The following is a 12,911-nucleotide window of genomic DNA, read 5'->3' on the forward strand; positions in this document are numbered from 1 at the left end:
ACTTTGTTGTATGTATTATTATTGAGTGTCCTTTTTACTAGCGCTAATAACCCACTGACTTAGACAACAACAAAGCTCAATACCATAACTAAACACCAGGGCCTTAGCTTTTTCCTGTGCTCCAGTCATTCAACCTGATCGAAAATTCACCATCTTAACAAAACGCTTTAATACTTTATTAGCTCAAGCAAACTTAGTAACAGACGAACTGCAAACTGATGTAATTTCCTTACCAGTACCAAATTTGATTAGATGTCAGGATAATTTGGGGTATATAGCCAACAATGGCATTAATACATCATACATAACATTTTTTTGAGCTGATTTTGTTCCCTAGTTCCCAAGCTGTCTAGTTAGCCCAGCGACTAGCTAGCTGATCGTGAAGAAAATCAGCTTCAAATATGATGTACTTAAAAAGTCAATAAATGTAGGTGTTCAGTTTAGTTTTATCCATGTAAGGGGCAGAATAAAGATGAGAAGTTGTAGCTTAGAGGTTACAGCTTTTTACAGTTTTTTGTTCTAAATTGCATCTTCACTGTGTTACATTCGTTAAAAGCATCTTCCAAATTAAAATTTAAATTATGAGTAGAAAGTTTACAAGAACAAATATTTCATGGTGCCTAAAAAATCAGTTATTTCAGTTCATGTGTTCTGCATCAGTGGTTAATATGTGGACAGTAACCACAGAGCCTCAGTAGCTGCCAGCTGCCAGTGTTGATTAAGGCTTTGGCCCTCCAAGGCATGAATATGTTTTTCCAAAGACACACCTCTGCAGAACCACCAGTGTAACTGTACCTCAATATGTTGCACAAAATGCCACATTTTGGCACACACACTTTGGTTCTGACAGTCTAGTGTAAAAGTGGTGCAACCAGCCATTCAAGTGCTTGGCCCCCTTTTTAGTTACTATTCTTTACTGAAATCCTGATAGCCAGTGGTGGACAGTATTGAAGTATACATAATTCAATACTGTACTTAAGTAGCTTTTTTGCGTATCTGTACTTTACTGAAATATTTCCATTTGGGAAGACTTTAACTTTACTACATTTCAAAGTCAAAAATCATACTTTTTAATCGACTACATTTGGGAAATCAGTTGTTCCTTTTTATTTATGATTGGATAAAAAAGCAACTGGTCAAGCACACAGCAAGCCACCACTCAGGGTAAAGCACATACTCTGTTTTGAGCGGTTTGATTGTCGCTTGGTGGCATCTACTTAGCACGAACTTACAGTTTAACTCAAGTAAATGGTTGTTGACAGCATGCCACTGCAGAACTACTGTACCTCCATTCCATTGGAGAAGCTGCTTCAGGCTTCATGGGAGCCTTCTTGGTCGGCCTGGTCAGAAGGGCTAGTTTATTAGTGTTGATCAATCCTGGTGCCTGATTCCTACCAGCCTGGGCATTCTTTCTAAATGCATGCGACTCACTTGATTCAACTAATCAGCTAATTCAAAAGGTCATTTTGAAGCCTAAAAACACCAAAGTCTTCTAATGGTTCTCTCAGAGCAAGAATGAGAAATTCTGTCCAAGTGTGGGGGCCTCAGTGTTGCCCGCCATTTGGTAGTCAGTGCCATTGTAGTCCGTATATAATGAGCAAGCCAAACGCGATAATGGAAAGAAAGACAACATCAAGATGAAATCTTGAGAAAAACTAGTGTCACAAAGGAAAACCTGTCCTCCTGTGTGTGACACCACTGTGATTAGAAATCATTAGTCTTACAAATTGGCGTCTATAAGAACGTTACTGAGTGTTTTGAAAGAATGTTAAGTAAATTGTGAACTTTTGATAGGCACAAAACAGTCTTTATGTTGAGTGCAGGGGTTCTTGGGTACAAATTTATAGTCTCTGGGTGAGATTTGACATTTAAGAAAGACTGACACTGTTTTTTGGAAGATCAAATCTATAAAGTTAGATCATTAAAAAAGTAAATGTATATTAAGACAGCATCTGGATGCTGGTTAGGCCTTAAATCGTTGTTCTGTCTAGTTAATCTTTCCTTTTAGCAATTAACATTTGGCATCAAGAATTGATCTTGTTAGTCAATTGCAGTCAGTACAAACCTTATTAGCGGCTTGTTTGCTTTAGGGCAGTTTCTTTTTCAAATTGTTCGGTGTTTTCCTGGTGTTAGTTGTCTGTAGTTGGGGCAGGTGTGCCTCAGCAGGTTAGTCTCTGTGGAGCTCTGGCTCATATCCGGAGCCCTCCGTGCTGTCAGCACTATCGCCTCCACCCCCCTCACGCACTCCCTCATACGTCCATCAGCCCTCCCAAACCCTCCTTCCTGGCCCCCCTGGGGAGCATCGGGAAACAGCCTGGAGGGATTAGGGCTAAACAAGAGCTGCAAAAACGCAGGCCTCATCCTTTGCTTCCATACAGAGGCTGTGGGCAACCTGCTTAATTCTGTCACTGCTGCTGGCACTGCCAAATATGCTACCGCCTGTGCCAAACCACATCTCTCTCTCTCTCTCTCTCTCTCTCTCTCTCTCTCTCACTGCCTCCTGGTCTCTCACATCTCCATCGCTTTCACCGTCTTATCTCTCTCCATCTGTCAATCTCTAAACTGTTCTCCTTTTTTCTTTCTCGCTTTGTCTAAATACAAAACAAACTGCACACGCTCGACAATTGCCCAAACCAAAACTGATCACTTTCCCCACTTTTTAGCCAAGTATGTGATTTTATATGCTTATGAATTCCTGTGTGTATCTGTGATAGCGTTTGTGCCAGAGTATGCTGGCGAGAATTTGACACTGACACTAATATCATCGGTTGTGCCCGCTAACCAGAGCACGGGTTAGGATGAAATGTTGCATGCTGATTATTCACTTTCACAAGCGTGATAAAGCTCTCAACAGGATCTGTCATTCCACCACTGGCTCTGAAAATACTGAGAGGCAGTGTGCTAAGCGCATGTGCTGCTGTGGAGGCAGTTTTGTAGTGATCATGTGGTTGACCAAAATTGTCATTGGAAGTGAAGAATTACTAAAAGTAAAGAATTCAATAATGATGCCTATTTGGCTTGAATATAAAAACAGCCAAATCTTTTCTATAGATTTTGTATTTTCTGTTCTCATGATAATTTTAATACTTGACACTTGGTCAATAAAGATAAACTGCATTCTGGACGTTTTTTGGTTTTAGAAACATTCTTCAGCAAATTATTAAACTTTTTGGGTCAATTTTTTTTTGTTCTGTTCTACACCACAGACAAAGACTTTCCAAAGTGAAGCCCTATTTTTGTTTTTATCCTTTTCCGATGCTCAGGCGACTAATGCATTTGTCCCCCACAATCGTCCCTGAACAGGCTACAATTGGTTCAATTGGATCTTTTGACTAATACACATAGGTGAGAACATATAACCCCTGTTTTGGCTTCACTGCACTGGATTCCAGTTTGTGTCAAGTTGATTTTTAAAGTTCTAATGTTTTTCTTTAAAGTTTTCAATTATTCAGCTCCCTAATAGATTGTACCAAGGACTAGGTAACAAAACAGAGGTGATCGAACTTTTGCTGTGGCTGCTCGTAAGCTGTGGATTAATTTGCTTTTTAATATAAGTAGAGCTGTTGCTATTGATTATCTTAGTGATCGAGTATTCTACTGATTATTCCAATGATTCATTGTTTAATCTGATAAGAAGTACTTTTTCTTTATTAAAGAGCAATAGTAAATATGCATGAGAAAACAAGACGGGGCTCTTAAAATGAACAAGTAACTTGTTTTCTTTTTTAGAAAAATGTAAATTTTTATGTATTTTTATAAATATCTGTGAATACCTATTTAGTGCTTTTAATAGCCATATTACATCAAAATACAAATAAATTAAAAAATATTCATAAATTAAAAAAATTTCAGATTACTCTATTAAAAAAAAATAAATAGAGTAAACACACTGTATTTTGTTTTCTTTGTTTTAGTCTGGAAACTTTGTCCTGAATCCTATGGAAGCCCGTTTTCGCCACTTAAAAATTTTTTTTACCAATTTCGACTTTTTCTCTCAATTCTGGCTTCATTCCTTGCAATTCTGACCTTATTTCTCTAAAGAGCCGACATTTCTGGTGCATCCACTGGTAACCATGTTGTGGGCCTGACGTTTGAAGCTGTTGGTGTATGAACGAGTCTCCTCTGCTTCATCTGTCTTGTTCCGTTTCCTTCAGAGCTGATTGTACAAAGAATTCTCTCCAGGGATCAGAGGCTAAGTTTAATACCATGCGATTCTATTGACTGTAGCCCATTTCATTTTCAATGTGTAAAGCGAATTGCGATGAAAAATAACCTCGCAAACTGTGGCGGAAAACAGGCTTCCATATGGATCTCTCCTCAGCCCTCGCTGTTCTTTTACCCTGTTCCTCCATTTCTCCTTTTGCAGCTTTTTCTGTGTTCCCTGTCCAGAGCAGTCCAAAGTTTAGCGGGTGGTGCGTGAGTAGTAATGGTCTGTGGGAAACGTAGTGCTCCTTGTGTAGTTAAATAGACTAAACAAATATTATAATCAAATTACTCAAGTTACTCGAGGAATCGTTACAGCCCTAAATATAAGGTCAGCCTCAAATCTGGCTACTTTAAATTCTTTGTTAAAAATAATTTTTTCTTTGGCTTTCAATTCCTAAAGATTGTTAATTTTTTGTTATTTTCCACTTGTGTTTTTTGATAGATACTTGTTTTAATGCTCTATTTTGTTTTTATTAGTATTTTTTTTTTATTGTAAAGCACTTTGTTAATGGCTCGTAATAAAAGGTGCTATATAAATAAACTTTTGATTGAAAGACAAAATAAAATTTGCTGTTAATGAGGAACATGAAGGTAACCTTAAAGTTCTTTTCCACTTGAGAAACTACAGGTGACTAATTTCTAGACTGATTTTAGTTCCTGGAAATTCATGCATTAGTTTCAGTCAAATACATTTTTTACAGAATGACCAACCCTTTCACACATTTGAAGGATGCATATGTTTTTATGCAAGTGGAAAGAATATGAAAACTCCAAAAGATCCACCATGTGCAAACTATATATTTTTTGTATTTTCTTTTGTTTTTCTGCTTGGATTCTATTTAGTAGAATTTGTTCATGTCCCTCTATAATTGTTTAGGTGCTGAGCTCCATACGCACCAGTGGCGAACCTTTGGACTGTTGCTTCAGCTTGACCCAACCCTACCAGATCCTCACCGTGGAGCTACACAAGGAGGTCCACAGCTCCACTGCAGAACTTCATGAGGAGGCCAATCGTTCCAACATGAATTTTCATGAGGATTCCCGAATTGCTCAAACATGTGTGTATGAGTGCACTCGAGGACGTTTGCAGCGCCTCTCAGCTACAGCTTTACCTTCTGTTCCTGTGTCCTGGTGCCGTGACCCAAGTGAGCGTTGGCTTCTGCTGGGTCTCCAGGACTCCTCTGTGCTGCTTCTTCACACTGAAACTGGCCTTCAGACTCGTGTCACCTGCCCTATGCTCCCCTCTCTACTGGTATGGCACCCAGAAGGAGGTTTGATTGTAGTGGCTGGGGGTCAGGGTGAGCTGCAGTGCTTTGATTTAGGGCTCAGTCCTCTCCGACTACAGCTCGTGTTTGAGGAGGAAGTCATCGGGACAAGTCTGCAGCTGGCTAAGCATGTAAAAATCCCCGGTGGGTTGGAGTGTGTGGAGTGGGCACACTCATCTATGTCACAGGTAGGGATGAGTCCGAATTTTATTGATTTAAAAAGATTTGCTATGGTTAGTAATGAATGGAAGTTTAAAAAAAAGGGGGGGAGAGCAAATTCCAAAAATGTAAATAATTCTACAGTGACTAATCTTCTTGCTAAGTACAGTTAAAATAAGTTATTCTTAAGGTGAAGGTATAGAATTATAGGCTAGAGGAGGTTGTTTTTTTTTTTTTTTTTTTAGAATTGTCTGCTGAATTTCTGAAATATGTTATTCTGTAAAATTGCATCTTATCCCATATAATTTAGATTTTTTTACTTACTTACTTACTTTTTTACTTTTCTGTTACTTAACCTGCATAACCTCTTGCCATCAAACACAAATTGGCTTTAGAATGCATGTTACATTCTTCTTTTAACATCTAGGGCAAAGGGGATTAACGTGATGGATTTGTTTTTATGTCTGCAAGTAAAGGACATAATCGAGACCAGTAGTAGCTTAGGTCCTGTTTTTACTCTCCTGTGCATAATTCAAACGACTAAAATCATAAAAAATACTATATACATTGCGAAAGGGAAAAGAAAATAAACTATTTGGCAATATGGATCAATAGAATAAAGTACATTATAGCGGTAAATATTGAAGATGGACTCTATGACAGTGCCAAATTAAAGAAAAAAATAAAACAACTTCCCTGCCTATATACAAGCTGGCTTATCCAAAATGCAATGGATAGCACTAATCTTTATCCTAGTATGTCTATACAAAGGAACACTATAGGAATATAGTGGTGAAACTACCTGTCCACACAGCTCGATTTGGAACAGCAAACAAGTTAGTGGTGTAGAGTCGGGAAGGGAATGTACAAAAAAGTCAATTGCTAGCACTAAAGCTAGCACAAAAATTGCACGTACAAACAGGGTTATAATAGCAAAACACTCCACCGACTCTGCTTGCCCTAACGACCCCTTTCCGCTTCCGCGGCTGCGCTTTAATCCTGGAAGCCCTGTCTCCATTTTGGTGTCACCATCCCTGATTTGTGCAGCAATTCTCTATAATCCACCAATGAATGACAACAGCACCTGTAATTAGGAAAGACAAGATGGAAGGGACCAAAAGGCATAAGAGAAACAAAATAAACTGTGTGCGCCACTCTGGTAAGTAACACGTCATGACACAGGTCTAGGTATTTGGGTCAGGTGATGTGGGCCATATAGTTAATTGCACTAAGCAAAACGTTATTCAAGGTGGCTGAATTCATGACTAGTTGTATGGTGTTTAGCTGTAGGGTGAAGTTTTATTCAAAATCTATTACCAATTGCAGTCACACAGTTTCCTTAACCACATCAGCATTTCTTTGTGAGTTCAGAGAAAGAAAAGACACCAATTCTTTGCTTCATTACTAAATACTAACTGCTTTAAGTGTTACTTCCTTATATTTTTTAAGAAATTAAGCTAAAGAAGATGAAGTTTTTAATAATGTTTAGAAAATCTGAAAAAAGAAACAACTTGAAAAAAAAAAAACACATTTTGTCTCCCAGGGGGCCGAGGGGCTTGAAGTGCATGATCTCCTGATGCTCAGGTTCCACAGAGGTCCAATGGCTGCTCTGAAACTCAGACTAGGTGAGTGTGTTTTTGTGTGTGTTCAAGGTCAAGATTCTTATCCTAGTCATACAATAAACTCGGTTCTCTGTCAGAAATGAGAAAGAAAGACATTCTAAGGCCACCGATGCATTGTGATGCTTTTTCATTTTCAAAAAATGATTCACAGTGGCTAAGCATCCCATGGGGAGCCAGACAGAGTTTGCCAATTAAACATGGCCTGCCTCAAAAGAGTTGAATTGCATCTTCAGAGCAGGAAGAGACCGCATGTAATTAAAAACCTACAGAAAAAAAGAATAAACAGAAAGAAAGGAGCTGTAGTTCTTTTGTCTTGATCTTGAGCCAAAGTTTGGCTGCAGAAAGCAAGAGCGCACCTTCCACCAGTCATAATTTCAAAATTTGTGCAGGTCTTGTTTGTTTTGCCTGCTGTATTTGTTTGTTAGCATGTTCGTCATGCACAAGGAGCAGCTTTGTTTATTGACTTAATTCATTAGGACGGCTACATGATAGAGGGAGCGGAACGCAAGCAGCGGCGAAGAAAGTCTTGGCAGAACTCCAGAATTTTTGATGACGTCTTGGTTTTTTTTTTAGTTATCTTTCGTGGGCACACGCTGGCTGCTGTTGTAGCTTTTCGCCATGTGGATGTGCAGCTGGCCATTTCAGACAGATGACAGAATGAGAGGGAGGGGAAAGAAACAGCTTAATTTACAAGCACTAATCAAAAGGGAAAGAAAATTGTGTAAAATTTGCGGAATTTTGTGTCATATAGAACGGCTAGAGTGTGTGTGTGTGTGTGTGTGTGTGTGTGTGTGTGTGTGTGTGTGCGTGGTGTATGGGGTGTGAGGGGGTGTACTTACTTTTGTGAGATACTATAGGGAAAACAACCTGGGATCATTGTATTCATTTCAGCCTGAGACGAAATACAATGTTTATATTCCTGATTTTTGTGCATCTGTGCTCGCAGGAATCGGAGGAGTGTCGCTTTTCTTTAATCTCTGCCTCCTGCTTCATCCTCTATTTGCATAAATGTCTATGCACAGTCAGAGTTCGTAGGCCCTCTAATTTCTCGCTCTGCTCGCGTATTAGCTACATTAGCGTCTCCTCAGGGCTTCGCAGGGGGGCGCGATGCTAATAGGCCCTCTTGTAATTTCAATCGGGCTCTGCCTTCCTCCTCGAAATCAATTACACAGTGATGTGGCCTTCAGCTCACCCACCCAAATCCATTTAGATAGAGATGGTGGTCTGAGGTGAGATGTGGATGAGTGTGTATTGTATGTATGCCGTTTTAGGAGAATAATCCAAAATGGAGTGACGTGGTTGCCTGACGTGAAGCAAATTCACCATTATCATCATCCAGAACCAGATTATTTTCCAGGAACAGCAAGCGCTGAAGTGTTTTATTCCTCTCATAACAATTGTTTTCTTTCTTTACCATTAATTACAATTTCATATGATTTTATTGTTTATTTATGGTTGCATTTAATGGTCACAGAATAGTTATTGCTTAAGCACCTATAAACGGCTTTCATCTTCTAATGAGACAGAACAACTTTTGTTCTTTTGTTATTATTGGACTCTGATTATGTTGATTGTCCTCTGGTCACATCGCAGTGAATAACAGGGACTCAGGTTTGGTGTTATAGAAAATAAATCAGACTTGAGAATTCAGCAGTGCTGTGGTATAATAACGTCTACTTTAAAAAGCACACCTGAAGACGTCTTTATCCTATTAGAAATCCTGTATGAGTAACTTTATTGATCCTAAAATAAATTCTTGAAATATTGGTACCAGTGAAAATATAATTTTCTCTAAAATATGTGTACTCTGTTTATAGCAGTGTCTGCTAAATCAGAGTATTAAATTTTCTCATAATTTAGTGAAACATGACATTATATTGTTAGGTTGTATTTTTTCTCAACAATTTCCTCACTTTCCTCACTTTCCTCTCGAAATATTTCTTGCGACTGGTGTTTTGACTTTTTTGTAGAGATGGCAAAAACACACACATCCTTCGTTTAGATAGAAGTGCGGATACCTACTATATGTTTTTAAAGACTTTGGCAAAATTTGAAGTTCTGACTATACTTTTTCACTCAAGTTAAAGTAAAGAAGTTTGGGCTCTGACATGTACTTAAGTAAAACATAGCCATTACTGCTACCTGTTTTAGTGTCATGCTGGTAACTGAACCTCACCTCATATTAATATATTAATACAAAATAATTTAAAATGTTGTTACCTAATGAATGTATCCACTAAACAACCACCATGTAGAACACAAGCAGAGAAAAGATGATGATAATCAGTAAAGTCTCTGTTCTCAGTCATGTTTACATCACTGACACTCTCTGTCTCATCCACATTAACCCCAGACTTTTACCTTCTGTCCTGCTCGTTGTGAGCTTCATAAACTGGTCTTTATCTGTGGTGTGTGAGAGCCAGGAAACGATACACAAGTGGTAGATTTAAAAAGTCATGCAATGACAAGAAAAAGATTGATGGGCTGAAAACTATGTGCAAAGATCGAAAATATTGATTGTGTCGGCAAATAGATTAAAATAACAAGCCTGGATTTTAAATGTAAGAAATAATAATTGCAGATATTTGTGCAAAAAATTTAATGAGTGAAGGTAAAAAGTTGTTTGAAAAATAAATAGTCAAGTACCAGAAAAATCTACTTAAGTACTGTAATTTCTGGACTATAAAGCACACCCATATATAAGTCACACCTGTCCATAAGCCGCAGGTGTCTACACTAATGTACTTTACACAGGCTTTAACGAAAGACACGTTGCACACGGTGTAACGGGTGAAATATGTTGCGCTTCCTTTAGGAGCATAGCGGTATTTTGGGAATTGCATGCCACTGGATTTTTCCGGTATTACTGCGTGTGTTCAAGACAAAGATTATGTCCTTATTATTTTCTGATGCTCATTTCTAAGTTTCTTTGACTAACCCGTAACGCTGTTGCCAAGAAAAATAAAAAGCACAAGTTTTGGAAACCTGTCTGTGCTTATATGATTTCTGTTGTAACTGGAGTTAGCGACCTATCCCTTCACCCAGACTCAACGCGTTACAACGGCTTGTATCTAAACAGTAGCCGACCAAGAAAGTCATTGTTCACCGTCTTCCTCCTTCACAACTTTCACAACTATTTCTCTCGGGAGTTTTTCTTTTGGCATCGTCGTGCGTTTGAAAAAAACTTTTTTCTCCCGAAGCCGTGCAGCTCAGAACACAGGTGAGGTGCGTTTTTTTCGTTTCCGTTCGGAAATTTCATTGGTCTAATGTTATTGGGTTCGGTTTTTTAGCTTGAAGTTTGTGAAACCGAGAAAAACCCAGGAAAAATCCATAAATTAGCCGCTTCATTGTTTAAGCTGCGGGGTTCAAAATGTAGGAATAAAGTAGCGGCTTATAGTCCGGAAAATACGGTACTGTAAAGAAGTCTTTGTACTTCAGTACTTCCAGTATCTGAGAATCACTGTTTCAGTCGATTGCACTGATCGAGTTTTGCTGAAAAATACACTATATGGACATATTTAGGACCTGACTTTTCCAGCCAAAGTTGTAAAGGATGTCTTTAAATGCTTTAGCAATAAACAAACCTGTTCTCCATCATGACAATGCCCCTGTGCAAACTCCATGAAGATAAATTATACATAGTTGTCTGTTATAAAGCTCTGACCTCAACCCATTTGACCATTGGTACCTGAATTTACTAACTAAAAAGCACACAGGAATCTTATTAAGGTGTCCACAAACCTTTGATCATATAATGTAACACAAATCGGTGAAGACTGGATTTGTTTTGATGAACTGTCCAGCTGTGTGTAGGTGATTAAAAAAAAAGAAAACGTATTTAATTGATAGACAAGTGTTCAATTGCATATTTATATGTGTGGTTTTTATTTAGTTTTGTGTATCATTGTTTAAAAACTAATGTTTTGTATTAATGTAGACCTGGTTTTGTGTATGTCCCATGTTGAAATGCAGACAAGGTTAACTATCGCTCTGTTTGAATCAGGAGGTTCAAACACCATTACATTATTAAAGCATGCTTTTGCTTTTGTGTGTGTGTGTGTGTGTGTGTGTGTATCCAGTGCCTCTGGTGATCACTGCATATTATGATCACAGCTGCTAGCACTTGTAGAAGCCTAATGAAGAGACTGAGAGAGGCTGAGATGTGTGTAAGAGAAACAGAGGAGGGATCAGGTGGTGGGAGGTAAAGAGGGAAATGTGTGTTTGCACGTGTGCGTCAGTGCCCTGTGATAGACTGGTATTCTGTCCAGGGCAAATTCATGAATCGCCCCAAAAGTTACCGGGGGTAAAATCCCTGACTACGGCGCTGACCGAGATATAAAGCACTTCATGAAGATGAATGAATGAATAAACAATGGAAAAGGCCTTGAATGGCTGTTAGAATAAAATATCATATTGATATATTTTGTTCTTCAAGCAAGTTAGGAGATGTTTAGCATTTATGGATGGAGTCTCTAATGTCAGCACTTTGTAGCAGTCAGAGGTAAAGGTGTAACTTGAAGGGTTTCGAAATGAGGATTGTGTTTTGCAGTAAAAAGGCTAAGACCAAACTAGCATTACAGTAAGAAGGCTAATACAGAAACCAGTATTAGTAAAGTGGCTAAGACATAAACTAGCAATTGTAAAGAGGCTAAACCAGAAACTAGCATTAATACAGAGACTAAGACAGAAACTAAACTAGCATTAGTAAAGTGGCTAAGACAGAAACTGGCACTAGTAAAGTGGCTAAGAGAAACTAGCATTAATAAAGATACTAAAACAGAAACTAGCTTTAATAAAGTGGCTAAAACAAAAACTGGCAATTGTAAGGAGGCTAAACTAAAAACTAGCATTAATAAAGAGACTAAGACAGAAACTAGCGCTAGTAAAGTGACTAAGAGAAATGAGCATTAATAATGAGGCTAAGACAGAAACTAAACTAGCATTAGTAAAATGTCTAAGACAGAAACTAGAGCAAGTAAAGTGACTAAGAGAAACGAGCATTAATATCGAGGCTAAGACAGAAACTAGCATTAGTAAAGAGGCTGAGGAAAAAAAAACGAGTAAAAAAGTACATTATTCAATTTTTACATTTCAATACATAAATGATTCAGATTCATTAAGCAAATGATAACACAAAGATATCCGAGGTAAAAACAAAGTAAAGGTAAAAGGTAAAAAAAGGTTAAAAAAAAAAAAAAAGTTTTTTAAATGATTTAATTTATTATGGGGAAAAACTGTCCAAACCTGCCTGACTTTTGCTGTATTAAAGTACACTATATTGACAAATATATTGGGACACCTGACATTTCCAGCCATATGTGGTTCTTCCACAAACTGTTACCAAAAAGTTGGAGGCACACAATTGTCAAGAGACGTCTTTGGATGCAGTAGCAATAGATTTTCCTTTCACTTGAAGTAGGAGACCCAAACTTACTAATGCTCTTTTGGGTGAATGAGTACAGATTTCCACAAGTTCACTCAGAAATCTTGTCAGTGAGAAAGTCAGTCAGACTCTGTTTGTGTGTGTGTGTGTGTCTGTGTGTGTGTGTTTCTGTAAATGTGTGGTTGTGAGTCAGACTGTGTTTGCCGAGTTAATAAGTGCGTTTATCAGTAAGTGTGCATGTGTGTGTGTTATTAAGTCAGTGAGTGAGTCCGTCAG

General features: G+C 38.2%; 1 protein-coding gene across 3 annotated transcripts in view; it reads left to right on the forward strand.

Annotated features, from left to right (window-relative positions):
- LOC124389974 (WD repeat containing planar cell polarity effector) overlaps positions 1-12,911 on the forward strand; it is an 89,701-nt gene that overhangs the window by 51,484 nt on the left and 25,306 nt on the right. For all 3 annotated transcript variants that reach the window (XM_046855616.1, XM_046855615.1, XM_046855617.1), the window contains 2 exons: positions 5,084-5,659; positions 7,174-7,255. In XM_046855616.1, the coding sequence (XP_046711572.1) occupies positions 5,084-5,659; positions 7,174-7,255 (658 nt within the window). The remainder of the gene's footprint in view (positions 1-5,083; positions 5,660-7,173; positions 7,256-12,911) is intronic.

Source organism: Silurus meridionalis, chromosome 8, assembly GCF_014805685.1.
Source record: "Silurus meridionalis isolate SWU-2019-XX chromosome 8, ASM1480568v1, whole genome shotgun sequence".
NCBI lineage: Eukaryota > Metazoa > Chordata > Actinopteri > Siluriformes > Siluridae > Silurus > Silurus meridionalis.